This window comes from Lates calcarifer, unplaced genomic scaffold (assembly GCF_001640805.2).
Source record: "Lates calcarifer isolate ASB-BC8 unplaced genomic scaffold, TLL_Latcal_v3 _unitig_647_quiver_1971, whole genome shotgun sequence".
NCBI lineage: Eukaryota > Metazoa > Chordata > Actinopteri > Centropomidae > Lates > Lates calcarifer.
In genome coordinates this window covers 7486-28936 of record NW_026117875.1, presented here as the reverse complement: position 1 = coordinate 28936, position 21451 = coordinate 7486, and the positions used below count along the sequence as shown (strand labels likewise).

General features: G+C 39.2%; 2 protein-coding genes across 14 annotated transcripts; both read left to right on the top strand.

The window, feature by feature from the left end:
* Positions 1-51: 51 nt before the first annotated feature.
* Positions 52-2690, top strand: LOC108879390 (von Willebrand factor A domain-containing protein 5A). Its single transcript, XM_018670631.2, has 6 exons — positions 52-137; positions 798-827; positions 1506-1562; positions 1709-1878; positions 2073-2196; positions 2291-2690. The coding sequence occupies exons 1-6, from the start codon at positions 98-100 to the stop codon at positions 2368-2370; spliced, it is 501 nt and encodes a 166-aa protein (XP_018526147.1). The 5' UTR covers positions 52-97; the 3' UTR covers positions 2371-2690.
* A 492-nt stretch (positions 2691-3182) lies between these two features.
* LOC108879387 (von Willebrand factor A domain-containing protein 5A) lies at positions 3183-20584 on the top strand. Of its 13 annotated transcripts, none has more exons than XM_051069217.1 (25): positions 3183-3374; positions 3459-3602; positions 11992-12041; positions 12449-12651; positions 12735-12957; positions 13522-13688; positions 13775-13889; positions 14026-14201; positions 14292-14380; positions 14495-14639; positions 14840-14919; positions 14995-15109; positions 15276-15434; positions 15579-15682; positions 15927-16156; positions 16498-16560; positions 16733-16780; positions 16925-16978; positions 17694-17741; positions 17946-17996; positions 18233-18262; positions 18720-18776; positions 19036-19205; positions 19491-19614; positions 19710-20584. In XM_051069217.1, the coding sequence occupies exons 3-25, from the start codon at positions 12002-12004 to the stop codon at positions 19787-19789; spliced, it is 2571 nt and encodes an 856-aa protein (XP_050925174.1). In that variant the 5' UTR covers positions 3183-3374; positions 3459-3602; positions 11992-12001; the 3' UTR covers positions 19790-20584. The 13 variants fall into 13 exon arrangements, with proteins under 13 accessions (XP_050925174.1, XP_018526142.1, XP_050925173.1 ...); XM_051069216.1 differs by lacking the exons at positions 11992-12041; positions 12449-12651; positions 12735-12957; ... (4 more) ...; positions 14495-14639; positions 14840-14919 and adding exons at positions 3698-3747; positions 4150-4352; positions 4436-4658; ... (4 more) ...; positions 5731-5875; positions 6137-6216 and having other exon boundaries at positions 3194-3374; XM_051069215.1 differs by lacking the exons at positions 11992-12041; positions 12449-12651; positions 12735-12957; ... (6 more) ...; positions 14995-15109; positions 15276-15434 and adding exons at positions 3698-3747; positions 4150-4352; positions 4436-4658; ... (6 more) ...; positions 6294-6408; positions 6545-6703 and having other exon boundaries at positions 3200-3374.
* Positions 20585-21451: the final 867 nt, after the last annotated feature.

Here is a 21451-nt window from a genome sequence, read left to right as displayed (position 1 = left end):
CTGTGTTTACTGGTTGATATTTTTTGTTTACTAACCTAAATAATTTTTGTTGTTTTATCTCAAAGATTACCTCAAAGCTAGCCTCATTGGTTACTGTATGGGTCTCTATGACGATGATCCATGCAGTAATGTTAATGGTATGTTGAATTTTTTTTTTTCTTTTAACGTAGTTCATACATCTCTGAATACAACAAAGACAGTATAACTTAATAGAAGAGTTAATTTGATTTCTCTTGTAAGAACAATATTACATTTTGTATTAGATATTACATGAGTTATTTTGGCTGTAATGTTGTCTAAACATGTTGGAGAGTGGGACAGTAAGAATATAGATTAATGTTAAACAAAATGAAGGGTACGTGCTTGAAATGTCCTTCCTGAACAGTTTTCAGGGAAATTGGCGCCTCCCTGAGTTCACTTACAAGCCCACGGTAAGTTATATATATATATATATATATATATATATATATATATAACTTTTATATTTTGTTTTGGAGCCAAATTGTCTTTTTGAAAGATCAAATTTCTGCAGTTTTTCTATTTTACTGACCCTGATCCTGCATCAATTAAGGATTAAGGATCTTGACTGGATACTAGGAACAATATCAGGGCCAGCTGTGGTACTGATGATTGTTTGAGTCAGTGAGCCATTGTAATGGGATTCATAATGGGGTTTGTACTTGTATTTTTCTCCAAGTTTGCAGTTAAATGTCAAAATACACAGTTTGAATGAGAACTACAATTACCAGTGGGTTGATGTTCAAAAATGAATGCAACTTTTCTCTCAAAACTTTCAGGAAAATCTGTAAAGAAGAAAGTAAAATCAGGTAAAAGTTTAAAGGACTCCTGCACACACTCAGCATAAACTTATGAAAGGAGGTTTCTAAACAAAGTGGGTTGAACAGAATTTTGTTGCTGCTGCTCAAAGTACTAAATAGTTACATCTGAAAAACAGCAATGTGTCTTCTGAGCAACAGGTCTGGCCTTGCTGGTCTGACAGTATCAGCAGGTCCAGACTGAAATATCTCTACATTCAACTAAAAATGAGAAGCTGCTGGCTGATGTGAATGTTTCAGAAGTTACACTGCTCCTAGCTAATGTTAAATGGTGTTGGTATTAAGCAATTTGTGTGTTTTTCCAAACTCAGTCTATGAGTCGCTGCACCCAAATAACTTTTCAAAACATACTAACATACTAACAAGCTAACATTCTCACTGTAGAGCCCACCTGTTCTAAAGGAGCGCTGCAAAGTTAACAGACTGAAGTGAACACAACACAGTAGAGTTTAGTAAAGAAAATAAAGACTTTACTTTGGTATTTTGGCCAATCATTCGCACCTGATATGACTTCAACATCTCCAGTTTAGTACCAAAGTACAGTTGTTTTATATATATATATATATATATATATATATATATATATATATATATATATATATGTAGTTGTTCTTTTTATAAGAAGAACAAGAGATCCTGATGATTTGCTTGAAATCTCTTCCCTAACAGTGTTCAACAGAATTGGCTCCTACCTTAAGGGTCAGAGTGCCTCACCTCAGAGCAACAGTAAGTAAACAAGTGCCATATGTTTTACCATTTTTTATTGTGTACAGACTGCTGCCACTTTCTTCACAGTCCCAATAAATCCTCCCACATCCATACAGCCACACACAGATTATTTTCTGTCCACACTTTATTTGATTTCTCCTCAGAAGCATCTTCAAGTAGGGATGCCGACACTGAGCCTAAGCAGCCACTCAGAGACCCTTTGCTGCAGTTGGTTTCCCTGCAGGAGGCGTCTGGTCGCTGGGTGCTGGATCCAGCTCTGGCTGCTGCGCTGGGAAAGACCAGCGAGGAGGTGGAGAAGACAAAGCCTGCCTTGGTGGGTTATTTCCAAATATAAGAGTGCAGCCTGACAGGTTATTAAGTTGTATTAAATGGTAACAGTGTTCAAGCATAATTATTTTTTATTTTATATATATATATATATATATATCTTTACAGCAGCTAATAACATCCCAGTGCAAAGATAATGTGAGCTTTAGTCATCTGCATTTCTTTGATTTGTTGAATTAGGTGAACCAGGAAGTGTGGGCCACCATTCTGGCTCTGATCTGGCTTCATGGTTTCAAGATGGATGCTAAGGAAGAGTGGGAGCTTCTGGCTATGAAGGCTGTGTCATGGTTCCGTGCTCAGAATGGTAATAATCATAATAATAAGTGCTGAGCTGCTGCTATATATACTGCTTTGCTTATATACTTAGTCGTGCGTCTTTTGTGTTTTCTTTTTTCCAGCACCATGTGTGGCAGAGTGTGTGGAAGCTGGAAATACACTGTTAGGTTGTGCAGTGCAGAGAGATGTCCTGGGGCTCTGAGCTTTTAATGAAACTGACTGGGATTGGTCCATCCATCAATCATGCAACAGCACAAACATATGGAAATGTTCTTCTGTATTTATGCCTTTAATGTTGCTTTTTATCTGAAACTGTTTTTACCTAAATCAATTAAACTTGGACAAAGGTTAGCTAAATTAGAGGAGCTGTGCAGAGAGGTTCAAATATAAGGTCAGCTCATTTCATCATGCAGTGAACTCAAATAATGTAAACTGTATATATTGCACTATATTTACCCTCTGCCTTTTTATTTGTATTTTATATGAGTCTTAAAGTTTATACACCATATAGTGACCTCATAAGTTGTTGTTGTTGTTTTTTTTTAATCAGTCTTTCTGAAAAGCTGAACCATGTCCCTTGGCTTATTTGTTCATATTGTGCTAAATACAGCAGGAGTCTAGGTATCTAGGTTTTGACTCAGTAGTTGATAAAATCATCCTGTTGTCTGTTCAAAACATATGTTATACCCTCATTTCATTGTCTCGTGAGATGTACACATTACCTGTCTACAATGATAACTACACTTCCCCAGCTGATATTACAAGGAGTTAAGATTGCCAAGAAACATGGAGACAGGAACAGACGCTTACTGAACATTTAAGAAAATATAAACACCGTAAACACACACATTGCTGATAGGTTTGATACTCAGACAGACTATTAGACACCTTTTTAAAACTAACGCTTAATTTGTTTGGTAAAGCAGGAGTGTGTGAGCAGTTTATTTATTGTAGTTGCAGCTGTTTGCTGCAGTTGGCCAATGAGGAAATCGCAAAGTATAAACTAAAACTGTACAATGCAAGCTCCACCCACCTGGTGCGTCTCCGTGACATGTGACAAGTGTACCTCTGAGGCGTGACAGAAAAACGCTTATTATTTCTATGTGGAACAGTGTTTGTTCGCAGCTGCATAGACCTGTTCCTGAACACGTCTACGGGGGAAAATACCCCAAACTATCCAGAACACAACTATCTGTTTCTTCAAAGGTAGGCATTTCTACCGTGTGTTTCTGCAAGTTGTGCAAAGTGACGACGCACTCTGGCAGAAAATGACTTTTTTTTTTTTTTTAGCCTGTCAGAGGAACATTTCTGTCAGGAAAAAAACCTGGAAAATCCCCGGAAACTGTAGACGAAATCAAAAACGGAAGGGGGAACAGAGCAAGATTACTGGATATATGCGCTTCCTCGACCGGTCATAATCGTACTGTTGCTAGAGTGAGAAGAGAAACTTGGTGCAGTTTAAATGAGTCATCAAAGCAAATATAGCGTTTTTAGCAAATGTAACTCTCATTGGTTGTTGTCTGTTACAGAGGTACAAAGATGAGCTGCTGTGGTCTGCTAACTGTCCAGAAGCAACCAGGTAAAGATGTTCACAAACATCAGATCCAAACTTTCTCTCCTCTACATTCAAACCTAATGACGGACTTCAAGGTTTTCTTTTGTTAAGTGTTTAGTTCGCTGTGACATTAACAGTGTCACTTACATTTAAAGTGCTGTTTTGGTTTTGTATATTTGATTTTGCTCTGCTAATCAGGAAAAGAGTGACAGTGCAGATATTTGTCTATGCAAGTCTGTGTTTGGGCCACAGGGAGGCAGCAGAGGAACTTTACTAATCAAAACTGAGTACATACACTTTCACGAGCAAGAGGAGGGACAAAAAATGTTAATAACTTTTTTGACTAATTAAGTATCATCAGTGATTATTATAAGGATCATCAACTCTTTGTAGATTTGTAATGTTTCTACTCCATTTCTCCATCAGTTCCTCTGAAGAGCATTGAGGTGCAGCTGGAAGTGAGAGACCATGTGGCTACAGTGGTCTCCACTCTGAACTATGAGAACAAGGAGGACAAACCACTAGAGGCTGTCTTTGTCTTCCCTCTGCCTGGAGATGCAGCTGTCTGTCATTTCAGTGCTACGATTGGACAGACACAGATTATAGCTGAGGTGAAGGAGAAACAGCAGGTGAGCTGGACAGTAAAGGTTCGCTCACTATAATGGATCTGAAAGAAACAGTCAACACAGTGAATGTTGTGTCTGTGCTCCAGGCTCGGGAGGAGTATGATGACGCGCTGAGCTCCGGTCAGCAGGCCTTCCTATTGGAGGAGAGTGAGCAGAGTCCAGATATATTCTCTCTGAGTGTGGGCAGTCTGCCTCCAGGAGAGAGCGCCTCCATCAGGCTGGAGTACGTCATTGAGCTGGCTGTGCAGGCTGATGACGGGCTGAGGTTCTGTCTGCCTGCTGTGCTCAACCCTCGCTATGAACCACAGGGTAGGAAATGCATTTCTTAAAAGCCATTGTGCAAATATACGATCAGAACACTGAAATCCTTTGTGTAAAATGTTTGTCTAATGTTGTGTACAGGTAGTGAAGGTGCCAGTGTTCAGGTGACTTCTGTTCCAGCCTCTCTGGTTCCCTACAGTCTGTCTTTTTCTGCCCGAGTGTCCTCTCCTCGTCCAGTCTCTAAAGTAGAGTCCAGCTGTTCCCTGGACCCTCTGCAGTACCTCAACACAGAGCAGACCCAGGCCACGGTAGGTAGACTGCTAATGTGTCTGCTGTGTGTGGTTGATCCTCAGTAGTGAACAAAATATATGAGGTTGCATTTTGTGAACTGCAGGTCAAGTTGGCTGCAGGACACAAGTTTGACAGGGATGTTGAACTGCTGATTTATTACAAAGATGCCCACCAGCCCACTGCTGTGGTGGAGGCAGGACAGGCCTCTGCAAAGCCTGGTGAGTGCACATCAGTGAAGTTGTTACTCAGCTTGAAACACGTTAATTATCCTCATGTTACATGTTAACATGTATTGGATTAAATGGTGAAGGCCAGATTTGTGGTCATTTCTGTGTCTTTCCTCTTGTGTTTCAGGCACTCTGATGGGTGATCCAGTAGTGATGCTGAGCCTGTACCCTGAGTTCCCTCAGTCTGTGATGTCTTCAGTTTCCTCATGTGGAGAGTTTGTGTTCTTGATGGATCGATCTGGGAGTATGGGTTCGCGTATGAACAACAGCGAGAGTCACCAGACTCGCATTAGCAGTGCCAGGGTATTTATTATGTATTAATTCTAACATAAAATCTTTCCTAGTGTTCCTCTCACACAGTAACCTTCACTGTCTGTTCTCTCCTTCCTTCAGGATACTCTACTGCTCCTGTTGAAGAGCTTACCAATGGGCTGCTATTTCAACATCTACAGTTTTGGGTCCAGTTATGAACACATCTTCCCGTGAGTCACTCCCTCATGTCACTCAGTCCAACAAATGCCTTCAGGTCTTTCTTGTTAATGCTTGTACATTACATGTGTGTTTGTATTAGTGCCCATGTTCATGCATTTGTGTGATGACAGTAAGAGTGTGGAGTACAGCCAGGAGACCATGGAGGAGGCTCTGAAGAAAGTTGAGGTGATGGATGCTAATCTGGGAGGAACAGAGATTCTTGAGCCCCTCAAGCATATTTACAGCCAGCCCTGCATTCCCAGCCAGCCCAGACAAGTAATGCACACAACACACACACACACACACACACACACACACACACACACACACACACACACACACACACACACACACACACACACAGTTAATTTGTTTGTTTGAAGGTCATACTTAACCATGCCTTGTTCTTAACACTTAACCATAAAAAAACAGTTGTATTACTACAGCAGTGTTTTGACACTCATATAGAATTAGATGAATGACTTTCAGCACATGCTTCATGTGATGTTGTGTAACTGTGTAAACTCTCCTCCCTAGCTGTTTGTCTTTACTGATGGAGAGGTGTGCAACACCAAAGACGTGATAAATCTGGTGAAGAAGAATTCAGGTTCTCACAGGTGAAACAAAAACACACTCTCAGTATGTCCAGTGTTGTAGTTCTGTGTGTGTTAAAAATAAAAATACTGTATTGTAGGTGTTTCTCCTTTGGGATTGGAGAAGGATCCAGCTCTGCTCTTATCAATGGGTTGGCCAAGGAAGGAGGAGGTCACGCTCAGTTCATCACAGGGACTGACAGGATGCAACCTAAAGTAAGAATTTTAAAGACAGAAAAACTGTTAAATTAAACAGTGTAACAGCACATTTTTATTGGTATAGAAATCACAGTTCCAGGAAGTAAAAGGTCAGTGCCTCTCCCAACTTTCAGAAACTGTTTTTTCCCACCAGGTGATGCAGTCACTGAGATTTGCTCTGCAGCCAGCAGTGGTGGACATCTCAGTTACCTGGGATTTACCAAAGGGAGTGTCTGTCACTGCTCTCTCTCCACCAATCACAACACTTTTCCAGGGTCAAAGGTCACTGATTTATGCCCAGCTCACTGGACAGGTAGGAGCAGCACCATCTCATAGTGAAACACCCCTGGTTAGTTTGTCAGGTTTGAAAAATATTAATAACAGTGATTTTTGTCTGTAATTATGAACATACACTTGTTTTGTAAAACTGTAATGTTCTCTCAGAGTTCAGATGCAGCAGAGGGCTGTGTGACGGTGAAGTACAGCCTGGCAGGTCATCCCTCTCAGAACCAGCTCCACTTCAGTCTCAAACCTGAGGAGGACACGGGGTAACTTTAACTTTTTGTTTTTGTCTCCTCACAGTATGAAGGTCAAAATGTAGCAAAAATGACATCACTCTAATGTCTGTAAACGGAGACGTTATCTGATATTTTAGACTTGTTACATCATTAGACAAAGTGCATATGTCTATATTTTACTCCGCTCCTCCTGTGTTTACTCCTCTCCTCTGTCTGCAGACTAACAGTCCACAGGTTGGGTGCTCGGACTCTGATTCGCTCCCTGGAGATGGAGGAGAGAGAGCACAGAGGACAGCAAGATGGAGGAGTGAAGGAGAAGGTGGTGGAGCTCAGTGTCCAATCAGGAGTGAGCAGCTCCTTCACTGCTTTCATTGCTGTCAACAAAGGCAACAACAAGCCGATTGAAGGACCTCTGGTGCACAGAGATGTTCCAGTACCCAGTGAGTGTTTTTCCAATAACTGACCCTCTGACTCTACAAAACCCCTGAAGGTACCCTTGCTTCATCTGCGAGTGGCCATAATGTTTAGGCTCATTGGTGTAGTAAAATAATGCTAAAGATACAGAAGCACAATAGTTTCCTGCTTTCACATTATAAAAATCTATTTTGGATATTTGAACAACCCAACTCTCTAATCTCAGAAACCAGATTTACTAATTGTCATGTAATGTTGTGACCTCACACTTTTTCTGTTTTTTAAATCTTGAAGTGATAGGAATCTGTCAAGGCAGGCGTGTGCAAAGATCATTACCGGCATTTGGTGCTCGTAAGTAAAAAGCTGAATGGGAATGGAATACACATCTGTGTATTTCTATGAATACAGTAAATTGATGTAAACACTGAACAAAATAACACATTCTTGCGGCAGATTGCTCTATTAAAATATTCCAGCTTTGATGTGAAATACTGTACAGTAAGAGTTGTTTTGGTTATGTTATACTTTGTTAGTCACTAACAAAGAGCAGCAAGTGAGGAAAGTTGAGCTATTACAAATTTTTGTGACTTTTTAAATATTATTTAGCAACTTGTACGTTTTAAGAATTACTTTGAAGGACTGTGAGTGAGAGGACACTAGTTTAGTTAAGATTTCTGTCTTGACAATACTTTTTTTTTTTTTTATCTTAAAGCTATGGCCCTAAGGAAGGCCTCTCCAGCCTGTGGGACATGTAAGTAAAAAGCTGAAAGGGAGTGGAACACAGATTTGTGTATTTTACAGTAAAGTGATGTAAATGCTGAACAAAAAACACATTTTTCTGCAGCTATAATGTTAAACACAGTTACTTACAGTTAAATACAGTAGTTGTTTTAGTAGTTGTTTTGGTTCTGTTATGCTTTGCTAGTCATTGACCATGGCAACATATACAGTTGTGCAGATCAGCAAGTGAGGAAAATTGAGCTATTAGCCATTTTTACACGTGTTTTTTAATGATTATTATTATCTTCAAGTTTTTGCCACCCGTTCATACATGGGTGCTGTGCACGGCTTTGGTACTCCGGTCAGTTTGGATTTGACATGTAAGTAGAAAACTGAATGCGAGTAGAACACACATCTATGTGTTTATATAAATACTATAAATTGATGTAAACATTGAACAACAAGAATTGCTCCTTTTTCTTTTTTTTGCAGCTTTAATGTAAATTACTGTACAGTAATAGTTGTTTTGGCTCTGTTATGCTTTGTTAGTCACTGACAGTGGCAGTTACCCAGAGCTAGTGCACATGTTTTGTGACTTTTTAAATATTATTTAACAACATGTACATTGTAAAAATGCTTGTAATGGCTTGTGAGTTGGTGTAATAAGCTCAGAACACAGTAGTTAAGTTAAGATTTTTGTCTTGACCACAATGCATTTTTTTAAAGGTAATATAAAAAGTGCCATGAAACGACCACCTGATGCTCCATTGCTCCATGATGCTCCAGCCAGTGTGAACTGTAAGTAAAGAGCTAAAGGGAAGTGGATCACACGTGTGTATTTTTGTAAGTACAGTAAATGGATAAACACTGTTTGGTGTGTGGTGAAAGTGTGGTGAAACTACTGTATTTACACATCACTATCTCACCATCAGATATAAACACGAATGATCAAAATACATACCAGTATAATAGTCTACAAAGATTATTTCATCTTTGCACTAATATCGATTTTCTCCTCAGAAAAATCAGTCTCATAGCAGTAGAATGATCTACAGGGATAATTTTATCTTTGCACTTTCTGTACATTTTTTCTTCAGACTCAAATGCTGGAGATACTGAAGGCACCATAATCAAGCAGCCATCCAGAGACCCTTTGCTGCAGTTGGTCTCCCTCCAGAAGGCGTCTGGCTGCTGGGTGCTGGATCCAGCTCTGGCTGCTGCACTGGGAAAGACCAGCGAGGAGGTGGAGAAACCAAAACCTGCATCGGTGGGTTACTGTCAAAAATAATTACACAAATTAATAATAGGGCTGTTTTAGAATTATACAGGAATATTATACAATCATCACCTGACTGAAAATACACTGACATCTGATTGTGATTTTCTTGGTTTTGTTGAATTAGGTGAACCAGGAAGTGTGGGCCACCATTCTGGCTCTGATCTGGCTTCATGGTTTCAAGATGGATGCTAAGGAAGAGTGGGAGCTTCTGGCTATGAAGGCTGTGTCATGGTTCCGTGCTCAGAATGGTAATAATCATAATAATAATTATGCTGTTTTTAACAGTGAGTAATGATTAGAATCAGCTGTTTGCTTATATACTCAGTCTTGTTTCTATTGTGTTTTCTTTTTTCCAGCACCATGTGTGGCAGAGTGTGTGGAAGCTGGAAATACACTGTTAGGTTGTGCGGTGCAGAGAGATGTCCTGGGGCTCTGAGCTTTTAATGAAACTGATTTCTCTTTGGGATTGGTCCACAGAGGCTTTACTCCCTACAGTGTTTATTGTGCTTCATCAACATTAAACTTTATTGCACTTCACTCAATGGAGAATGACTGCCACAAAAAAGTTACCTTGTGTCTGGTGATTGATTGATTGATGAAATGTATTTGATGATTAAAAAACATATATAACACTGCACTGCAGTTATTACACATATCAAGAAAATCATCGAGGATTAAAGCACAATAAAGCCTGAAGTCTTATTTCCTCTACCATGGAAATTTTGTGTCTTATTATCCTCATTAAACTTGCACTGCACTTCATCTATCCATCAATCATGCAACAGCACAAACATGGAAATGTTCCTCTGCTTTTAAGCATTTAATGTTGCTTTTTATTTGAAACTGTTTTTACCTAAATCAGTTAAACTTGCATATTTAGGCAAAGTGTCAATGAATAACTGGCCCCTTTAAAATCTCCCAACTGCCAACCAAGAAGTAATCTCCATCCTCTTCCTCATGAGCACTCGACTAAGAAAAATGAACTGCTCCCCCCACTTTAAGAGCACCAGACTGTCTCATATTTACCCCTGTGTCACATTAACTTTTTTTTCCAGCCTGGACTCTGCCTACTCAATACACACTCCAGTTGACACACACTCTCACACACAAACCCTTCAGTTATATTGATCGATCCTTTTTTATTTTGATAATTAACTGTTGTTTAATGGATTGATATATGTGAGGACTGTGCAAGAATAAGTAATGGGACATTTTAACTCTTTGTTTTGATTAAATGTTTTTCGTTTTTAATGACCTATGAATGAACAAAAAGATGAGGTATGGAAATGGTTTTGTGACATTTTTGTGCAAAGATTAGACTGATTTATCCTGAATTCAGGTGAATAATGTGGTTTACACAGAGACATTAGGCCTAAACTGCATCCCTGAGTTATTAATGACAGACTTAATTGTCTGTCTGGTGCCGTTAGCATCTATAGTGCCCTCAGCCCTCAAATTGCACAAAATCTTTCTTTGTGTGGTTATGAATGAAAACCTCTATTCCATGTATTTTTATTGCTGTGTGTGTTTGGAGATTTTTCTTTTAACAGCTGTAATAAGACATAACATCAGTAATGTGACAGATTTCTCTGAATTTGATTGATCTCACAACAGTGGCAAAATCTTCTCAATTTTTCTCTTTTCACTCAGAAAACCTACTGGGATAGCACTTTGACTTTTACAAATCTCCACATGGTGCCCTGTGATTTTGATTTTCACCTTTTATTGATAATGCAAATAGGTGAGATTGTTAAACACAGTGAGACAGAAGGACAGACATTTGCTAAACATTTAAGAAAATGTAACATTGTTTATGGGCAGACTATTAGACCTCTTTTTAAAACTGAATCTGTTTAGTAAAGCAGCAGTCTGTGAGCAGTTTATTTTATGTAGTTACAGTTGTTTGCTGCAGTTGGGCACTGAGGCAGTTCAAACTGGGGAAACTGCAACAGTGCAATACAAGCACCACCCACCTGATGCTTCTAAATGAATCAAGTGTACATCTTAGGCGTGACCAACGAATTACAGTTCTGGTCATTTACGTGTGTGTATGTGTACACAGCTGCATAAACCTGCCCTACTGTTCTTGATCATATCTGCAGGGAAACTGCCACAGACTGTCCCGCACAGAAACATCTGTCTCTTCAAAGGTAGGCATTTATACATCACAAAATTAAAGAGAGAGACGGAGAGATTCCATCCGCCCAGAGGAACATCCGTCAGAAATCTCCAGAGGTTTTAGACGAGATCTGATACGGAACAGGTGGAATAGCGCAGGATTAGTGCGAATAAGGGTGTGTACATGTTAGTGAGGGTGGACGGGTGTGTGTGCGCGTGCACGCATCCCCACCAGGTCGTAATCGTATTGCTCAGGAAGAAATACTTGGTTTTTTAATAAAGGTAAGGTCCTTTTTGTGTTCCGCAGCACAGTTTTTTTTTTGTTTCCACCACTGCTCGTTAACGGTTCAAAATGAATTTAAAATGCTGTAATTCAGTGAAACCTACAGTGAACAGCTCATGACGTCGTTGCCAGCATCACCAAAAAACTGTTTTGTGACTTTTAAAAAAGCAATATTTTAAATAGATAAATACATTAATACAATACAATAATGTTTACGTGAGAAAATGGGTTGGGCAAATGTAACTCTCATTGGTTGTTGTCTGTTACAGAGGTACAAAGATGAGCTGCTGTGGTCTGCTAACTGTCCAGAAGCAACCAGGTAAAGATGTTCACAAACATCAGATCCAAACTTTCTCTCCTCTACATTCAAACCTAATGACGGACTTCAAGGTTTTCTTTTGTTAAGTGTTTAGTTCGCTGTGACATTAACAGTGTCACTTACATTTAAAGTGCTGTTTTGGTTTTGTCTTGTATATTTGATTTTGCTCTGCTAATCAGGAAAAGAGTGACAGTGCAGATATTTGTCTATGCAAGTCTGTGTTTGGGCCACATGGAGGCAGCAGAGGAACTTTACTAATCAAAACTGAGTACATACACTTTCACGAGCAAGAGGAGGGACAAAAAATGTTAATAACTTTTTTGACTAATTAAGTATCATCAGTGATTATTATAAGGATCATCAACTCTTTGTAGATTTGTAATGTTTCTACTCCATTTCTCCATCAGTTCCTCTGAAGAGCATTGAGGTGCAGCTGGAGGTGAGGGACCATGTGGCTACAGTGGTCTCCACTCTGAACTATGAGAACAAGGAGGACAAACCACTAGAGGCTGTCTTTGTCTTCCCTCTGCCTGGAGATGCAGCTGTCTGTCATTTCAGTGCTACGATTGGACAGACACAGATTGTAGCTGAGGTGAAGGAGAAACAGCAGGTGAGCTGGACAGTAAAGGTTCGCTCACTATAATGGATCTGAAAGAAACAGTCAACACAGTGAATGTTGTGTCTGTGCTCCAGGCTCGGGAGGAGTATGATGACGCGCTGAGCTCCGGTCAGCAGGCCTTCCTATTGGAGGAGAGTGAGCAGAGTCCAGATATATTCTCTCTGAGTGTGGGCAGTCTGCCTCCAGGAGAGAGCGCCTCCATCAGGCTGGAGTACGTCACTGAGCTGGCTGTGCAGGCTGATGACGGGCTGAGGTTCTGTCTGCCTGCTGTGCTCAACCCTCGCTATGAACCACAGGGTAGGAAATGCATTTTAATTCAGTGCACACCAAAATGGTCTTGTCTGTTACCATACACAGACTGGTGGAAGATAAACGCCATTGTGCAAATACACTGTCAGAACACCTAAATGCTTCTTTTACAGGCTGGAGGATGAAATCAATATTGACACTACAGAACAGAGGCTAGCAAAACCAGTGTTTTGTTACAGCAGTTACATGCCTAGGAGTATATTAATGAAAGCAAAAAAAAACAACAAACTTGTCCATTATACAGAGAACACAGTGTCTGGAAAATTCAGCTGTAAACAGTCTTGGGTAAATTCTATGTTTTCCCATTCACTGTTGCTCTTTCAAACTGCAGCAACTGTGAAATGTTTTTGGATGGTGATGTTATTCTGCATTTGTGCTTCTTGTTTAAATCCACTAAAGGTTCTGTATTTGATATCCCTGCCAGTACTATTGCAATTGCACTTTACTTTGTTTTGTCTCTCTGTGTCATTCAGAGTTGCAAATAGACCAAAGGATTTCAATGTGTAATATCTTTAGTTACACCATCTCTAACCTGTCTGATGTTGTGTACAGGTAGTGAAGGTGCCAGTGTTCAGGTGATTTCTGTTCCAGCCTCTCTGGTTCCCTACAGTCTGTCCTTTTCTGCCCGAGTGTCCTCTCCTCGTCCAGTCTCTAAAGTAGAGTCCAGCTGTTCCCTGGACCCTCTGCAGTACCTCAACACAGAGCAGACCCAGGCCACGGTAGGTAGACTGCTAATGTGTCTGCTGTGTGTGGTTGATCCTCAGTAGTGAACAAAATATATGAGGTTGCATTTTGTGAACTGCAGGTCAAGTTGGCTGCAGGACACAAGTTTGACAGGGATGTTGAACTGCTGATTTATTACAAAGATGCCCACCAGCCCACTGCTGTGGTGGAGGCAGGACAGGCCTCTGCAAAGCCTGGTGAGTGCACATCAGTGAAGTTGTTACTCAGCTTGAAACACGTTAATTATCCTCATGTTACATGTTAACATGTATTGGATTAAATGGTGAAGGCCAGATTTGTGGTCATTTCTGTGTCTTTCCTCTTGTGTTTCAGGCACTCTGATGGGTGATCCAGTAGTGATGCTGAGCCTGTACCCTGAGTTCCCTCAGTCTGTGATGTCTTCAGTTTCCTCATGTGGAGAGTTTGTGTTCTTGATGGATCGATCTGGGAGTATGGGTTCGCGTATGAACAACAGCGAGAGTCACCAGACTCGCATTAGCAGTGCCAGGGTATTTATTATGTATTAATTCTAACATAAAATCTTTCCTAGTGTTCCTCTCACACAGTAACCTTCACTGTCTGTTCTCTCCTTCCTTCAGGATACTCTACTGCTCCTGTTGAAGAGCTTACCAATGGGCTGCTATTTCAACATCTACAGTTTTGGTGACTCTTATAAACACCTGTTCCGGTAAGTCACTCCCTCATGTCTCTCAGTCCAACAAATGCCTTCATGTCTTTCTTGTTAATGCTTGTACAAAGTGTTTGCATTGGTGCACGTGTTCATGCATTTGTGTGATGACAGTAAGAGTGTGAAGTACAACCAGAAGACCATGGAGGAGGCTCTGAAGAAAGTTGAGGTGATGGATGCTAATCTGGGAGGAACAGAGATCCTGAAGCCACTTAAACATATTTACAGCCAGCCCTGCATTCCCAGCCAGCCCAGACAAGTAATGTACACACACACACACACAGTTAATTTGTTTGTTTGAAGGTCATACTTAACCATGCCTTGTTCTTAACACTTAACCATAAAAAAAAACTGTTGTATTACTACAGCAGTGTTTTGACACTCATATAGAATTAGATGAATGACTTTCAGCACATGCTTCATGTGATGTTGTGTAACTGTGTAAACTCTCCTCCCTAGCTGTTTGTCTTTACTGATGGAGAGGTGTCCAACACCAAAGACGTGATAAATCTGGTGAAGAAGAATTCAGGTTCTCACAGGTGAAACAAAAACACACTCACAGTATGTCCAGTGTTGTAGTTCTGTGTGTTAAAAATAAAAATACTGTATTGTAGGTGTTTCTCCTTTGGGATTGGAGAAGGATCCAGCTCTGCTCTTATCAATGGGTTGGCCAAGGAAGGAGGAGGTCACGCTCAGTTCATCACAGGGACTGACAGGATGCAACCTAAAGTAAGACATTATAGTTGATGTGAAAAACAATTTAGAATAAGAAATGCAACAGCAAATTTGTATTTGATTACAAATCTACTGCAAGTAAAGAAATTTTGTAAAAGCTCAGTGTCTCTCCCAACTTGTATATTGTATTGTATAATTGTATAGATTTTCTTCCCACCAGGTGATGCAGTCGCTGCAATTTGCTCTGCAGCCAGCAGTGGTGGACATCTCAGTTACCTGGGATTTACCAAAGGGAGTGTCTGTCACTGCTCTCTCTCCACCAATCACAACACTTTTCCAGGGTCAGAGGTCACTGATTTATGCCCAGCTCACTGGACAGGTAGGAGCAGCACCATCTCATAGTGAAACACCTATTCAATATCTGAGCCTGAATTTGGTTCTCAACAATGTAAATGATTGTCATTACAATTTATCGATCAACACATTAACAAACATGGCCTCTAACACTGTGATGCTTTCTCAGAGTTCAGATGCAGCAGAGGGCTGTGTGACGGTGAAGTACAGCCTGGCAGGTCATCCCTCTCAGAACCAGCTCCACTTCAGTCTCAAACCTGAGGAGGACACGGGGTAATCAGCTTTTAATCAGACAGCAGAAGTGCCATGCACTGGGTAGATAATTTATAGTTGAGAAGTTTGAATTAAGTAATTTTAGTTTAAAAAAAAAGAGGAAATTCTCAAATGTTAAGTATGCATATCATGACCTGTACATTCCTACGATATGATTATCTAGACAGATCTCTGTTTTGCATTCATAGAGATATAAATAGAGATTTAAACTCCTCCTGTGTTTACTCCTCTCCTCTGTCTGCAGACTAACAGTCCACAGGTTGGGTGCTCGGACTCTGATTCGCTCCCTGGAGATGGAGGAGAGAGAGCACAGAGGACAGCAAGATGGAGGAGTGAAGGAGAAGGTGGTGGAGCTCAGTGTCCAATCAGGAGTGAGCAGCTCCTTCACTGCTCTCATTGCTGTCAACAAAGGCAACAACGAGCCGATTCTAGGACCTCTGGTGCGAAGAGATGTTCCAACGGCTGATTCTAAAAGTAAAGAATGAATGTTCCACACACAGCTTTTATTTTAATTTTGTTGTTTATACATTTATGTTTGGCTGATTCTGAAATTCTGAATATTGTCTGCCTGTGCAGGAAATCAGGGTATACTACCACTTTTTTTTTTTCAATATCAGTGTTGCTAATAAGTACTATCTTATAGAACATTGTATTAATTGTGGTGGAGCACTGAGGATTTTTTTTTCTTTTTGTGTGTGTGTGTTTGTGTTTCTGAAACCCAGTTGTGGCCTTGATGAAGAAGCTGTGGTTAATTGCTTAATCGTTTTTTGTTTACTAACTGCTATATAATGTCCATTGTTTTTTTTATCCCAAAGCATGCCTGTATCTCAGATGTTATAGACTGGATCAGGATTCTGAATGCAGTGAGATAGATAATGGTATGTAGTAAAATTCCAGACCTGAAATTCTGAATGTCTTCTGTCTGTGTGGAACATCAGTTTATAACCCCCTGTGGTGAAACCTGTGGTTTGCTGGTTGATAGATTTTCTTTACTAACGTCTGTGTAATGTCCATAATATAATGCCCTGTTTTTCTTTTTTAATCCCAAAGTTACCCTCAAAAGTTGTTCTCTGGATGGTCCATATGACAACATTAATGGTATGTAGTAAAAGTCAAAATTTTCTTTGAACATAGTTCATATATTTCTGAAAACAATAAAGACAATATAGCTCAACACAACAGTTGATTTATCTAGCCAGTAAGACTATATGATGATTTGCTTGAAATCTCCTCCATGAACAGTTTTCAGTGGTACTGGCAGCTCCTTTGGTTCAAGAACTTTATCTATGAACCGTGGTAAGCAGAAAAATTCATTAAAAGTTTAATGTATCTCAAAAAGGGAACTTTCTATTTTATTATTATTATTATTATTTATTTATTATTATTTTGAATAATAACTACAATTACCAGTGGGTTATTGTAGTAAATCAGTGTACAATAGTGCTCATTTTTCAATATCAGTGTTTTAAATGTTGCTATTAAGTATTATCTTATGGAGAATAGTATTAGTTGTGGTGGAACACAGAGGGTTTTTTTTTTTCTTTTCCTTTTTTTGTGTGTATGTGTTTCTAACTCCCAATTGTGGCCGTAACGAAGAACCCGTGGTTTGTTGGTTAATCGTTTTTGTTTACTAGCTGCTATATAATGTCTATAATATAATATCCACTATTTATTTATTTATTTTTTTAATCCCAAAGCACCTCCGTATCTCGGATGTTATGGTCTGGGTTTCGATTATAATGTTCAGCATCGTGCTATCAATGATAGTATGTAGTTAAAGTTCAGTTTAAAACAAAACAGAACAAAAAAGAATGAATGTGCCACCCACAGCTTTTATTTAGATTTTGGCTCTTTGACCTGAAATTCTGAATGTCCTCTGTCTGTGTGGAACATCAGTTTATAACCCCCTGTGGTGGTGAAACCTGTGGTTTGCTGGTTGATAGTTTTTCTTTACTAATGTCTGTGTAATGTCCATAATATAATGCCCTGTTTTTCTTTTTTAATCCCAAAGTTACCCTCAAAAGTTGTTCTCTGGATGATCCATATGACAACATTAACGGTATGTAGTAAAAGTCAAAATTTTCTTATATATTTCTGAAAACAATAAAGACAATATAGCTCAACACAACAGCTAATTTATCTTATGAGATTGATTTTCATGTCTAAACATGTGGGCCAGTAAGACTATAATATATGTTAAATAAAGTGAAAGGTACATTGCAGACAAACATGATGATTTGCTTGAAATCTCCTCCATGAACAGTTTTCAGTGGTACTGGCTCCTTGGGTCCAAGTACTTCATCTAAGGATGGTGGTAAGCAAAGTTTAATGCAAGTTTAATGTACTTCAAAAATGTCAAAATATTTAAACCAAATTAATATTATATAAGAGCTAGGAAGAAATGACATTCCACTCTGCTCTAATGAGAAAACCCTCTGTGAAACTTGTATTTAAAGGATTTTCCTATTTTACAATATGCGTTTTTATGATAATATTTTAAGATTCTCTGTTGTCATTGTTCAACTTTCTCTCTCCTCTTAAAACTTTCAGGAAAATCTGCAAAGAAGAGAGTAAAATCAGGTAAAAGTTTTGTTCTTTCACATATCTCTTATGATTACTTAAGCAGCTCTAAAGTATGGTAAATATTTGTCAGTAAATACTTTTTCAAATTGACACAGGTAAAAAGTGGTGCTGCTTCTTGCTAATGATGAATAGTATCAGAGTTTAGCAAATTCATCTATATTTCCAAACTCAGTGTGTGAACTAAGGTGTGTCATTTTTTATTCTCATTACACAGCATTACATTCTCACAGAGTCCTTAGCATAGCTGTGGACTTGGTATATGTGAACCACATGGATAGATTTCTATGAAATGTTTTCATCTAGTTTTTGGCAGCATGATATTGTTTATATTATCTGCATTCATTACCATCCTTTATTTGTATATGTGTCTTCTTAATTAAGTTGTGTTTTGTAACCATCATAACAAAGATGATGTATATATGATGATATTTACTTGAAATCTCTTCCCTAACAGTGTTTAGCAGAATTGGCTGCTACTTAAAGGGTCAGAGTGCCTCATCTCAGAGCAACAGTAAGCAAACAAGTGCTTTGTTTTTTCTCCATCTCACTGATGCTGTTAAATGATATCTGTCCAAGAACCTAGAGGTTTAAAAAAGTATACTTTGGATCTTGCTGTGTGTCTGTTATGTTGTTTTTTTATTGTGTATATGTGTATGTGTGTGTGGAAACAGACTGCTGCCACTTTCTTCACAGTCCCAATAAATCCTCCCACATCCATACAGCCACACACAGATTATTTTCTGTCCACACTTTATTTGATTTCTCCTCAGAAGCATCTTCAAGTAGGGATGCCGACACTGAGCCTAAGCAGCCACTCAGAGACCCTTTGCTGCAGTTGGTTTCCCTGCAGGAGGCGTCTGGTCGCTGGGTGCTGGATCCAGCTCTGGCTGCTGCGCTGGGAAAGACCAGCGAGGAGGTGGAGAAGACAAAGCCTGCCTTGGTGGGTTATTTCCAAACATGAGAGCAGTATTAATATGGTAACAGAGTTCAAAAAGGCCTTCACATGTGAACAGAAGTAATAAAGTATATGAAAGGGGATCAAACCAAATCAGATACAGATATAAAGCAAATATATGTTTTTTTAATCGTTTTTTAAATAATGTTTTTTTTTTTTTTTTTCAGCAGCTAATCACATCTCAGTGCAAAGGCAATGTAAGCTTTGGTCTCTGGTGCGCCCTCATTCTGTTGGGCTCAACATCTGCATTTCTTTGATTTGTTGAATTAGGTGAACCAGGAAGTGTGGGCCACCATCCTGGCTCTGATCTGGCTTCATGGTTTCAAGATGAATGCTAAGGAAGAGTGGGAGCTTCTGGCTAACAAGGCTGTGTCATGGCTCTGTGCTCAGAATGGTAATAATCAGAAAGTGCTGAAATGCTGTTTTTTCAGCTGTTCTTTACATTCTGTCTCCTCTCCTAATGACTTATTTTGTGGGTTATTTTTCCAGCACCATGTGTGGCAGAGTGTGTGGAAGCTGGAAATACACTGTTAGGTTGCGCGGTGCAGAGAGATGTCCTGGGGCTCTGAGCTTTTACTGAAACTGACTTCTCTCTGGGATTGGTCCACAGAGGCTTTACACCACCCAGCAGTGTTTATTGTGCTTCATCAATATTGCACTTCATTTCACTTCACAGAGATGGCCTAACATAGAAATAAGTTAGCTCAAGTCTATTTTGTGCCTTATCCTCACCATATTTGCACTGCTTTTCATCTATCCATCAACCATGCAACAGCACAAACATATGGAAATGTTCCTCTGCTTTTAAGCCTTTAATGTAGCTTTTTATCTGAAACTGTTTTTACCTAAATCAATTAAACTTAGAATGTTTGGACAAAGCGTAAATGAGTAGCTAAAATAGAGGAGTTGTGGTTCAAATTAGAGGTCAACACACGTGACCTCTTATTTCAGCTGTCAGTAACGATGCAACATGATGATGACTTGAATGTTTTAAAACTTCAATTTATTGTTCATTATAGAGTAAACACAGTCTCTTTTATATGAAGCAGTGAATCAGTGAACAAGGGAGTGATTTTGGACACAGTGTCTCCTCAGTTTTTTCTTGTCTTTCTGAAAAGCTGAACCATGTTCCTCAGCTTATCTATTCATATTATGTGGGAATCTACCACTGCACTGCTTTGTCATCTAAACCAAGAGTTTTTGCAGTATTATCAGCAGTGGACTATGTCCCACATGTCTTAATGGTCATGCTGTCATAGCCTCATAGGAGCTGTTGATGTTAAGTGTGAAATGTTTTATCTGTGGTTCATAAAATGATAAATATTGGGCCTCTGGCTTATGCTAAGTAAAACCTTTAAAACAAACTTGTTGTGTGGGTGTTAGTTTATGAATGAAAAACACCTTTACTGCAGTACCTATTTGGACTAACATTAGTTGGTGGTAAACAACTACGTCAGAAATACAGGCCCCTGTAAATCATAGGTATAAAAATTGGACACTGTGCTTGCTTAGTGGTGTAGTGTCTGAGGTTTTAATAAAACTGGCTTCTTCAGGATTGGTCCATCCTACAACCTTAACTTTGTCAATATTGCACAACTTATGTTTAATTATGCAGTATTTCATTTGTAAATCACTTAGCTTTGCACTATTTTATTTAAAAATCTGAGAGATATTACATCTGTCCAGGGTCAGACACGTGACAAAGAGTTGTTGTTTAGCCTTAAACCTTATTGTCAGCCTGTACAGTAAAACCTGGAACTGTAATCAAGATTATGTGAGAAAGAAAAACGTATGAAAGATGTTTGGGTACAAAAAGATGCCAACACATTTTTATATGGAGAGTGTGAACTCTATACACTGTGCATTCAAAAACTGACCAACACAGGATTTAAGAGGCTGAGCTTAATAATCACTTTCTTCAGATCCTACTACCTTTAATAGAAGCTTGCTATTATACTTTACTGATACCATATGAGAACTGGAATTACTGCATTATGGTTGTGTGCATCCACCAACCAGACAGGTCACAGTTTACATGTCTGTCCAGACTCATACAATAAATGCAGATTTTAATGATTTATGAAGATTTGGAAGGAATTTGACTTTTAAAAAGTATTTTAAAGTATTAATATAAGTTATCACAATATTGACACATGCTCGGCCAGTAAAGCTGAATCTGATTACAAACGTGTAGCAGCTACAAATTCTAAAACATGGATGCTTTACACAGA

Bases quoted from the DNA above. Each gene is read 5' to 3' on its own strand.
- LOC108879390 (XM_018670631.2), top strand. From the start codon at position 98: ATGGGTCTCTATGACGATGATCCATGCAGTAATGTTAATG. The intron at 828-1,505 runs GTAAAAGTTTAA...CTTCCCTAACAG, and splicing joins AAAGAAGAAAGTAAAATCAG to TGTTCAACAGAATTGGCTCC. The intron at 1,563-1,708 runs GTAAGTAAACAA...ATTTCTCCTCAG, and splicing joins TGCCTCACCTCAGAGCAACA to AAGCATCTTCAAGTAGGGAT.
- LOC108879387 (XM_018670626.2), top strand. From the start codon at position 12,002: ATGAGCTGCTGTGGTCTGCTAACTGTCCAGAAGCAACCAG. The intron at 16,561-16,732 runs GTATGTAGTAAA...TTAATCCCAAAG, and splicing joins ATGCAGTGAGATAGATAATG to TTACCCTCAAAAGTTGTTCT. The intron at 17,997-18,232 runs GTAAGCAAAGTT...TAAAACTTTCAG, and splicing joins TACTTCATCTAAGGATGGTG to GAAAATCTGCAAAGAAGAGA.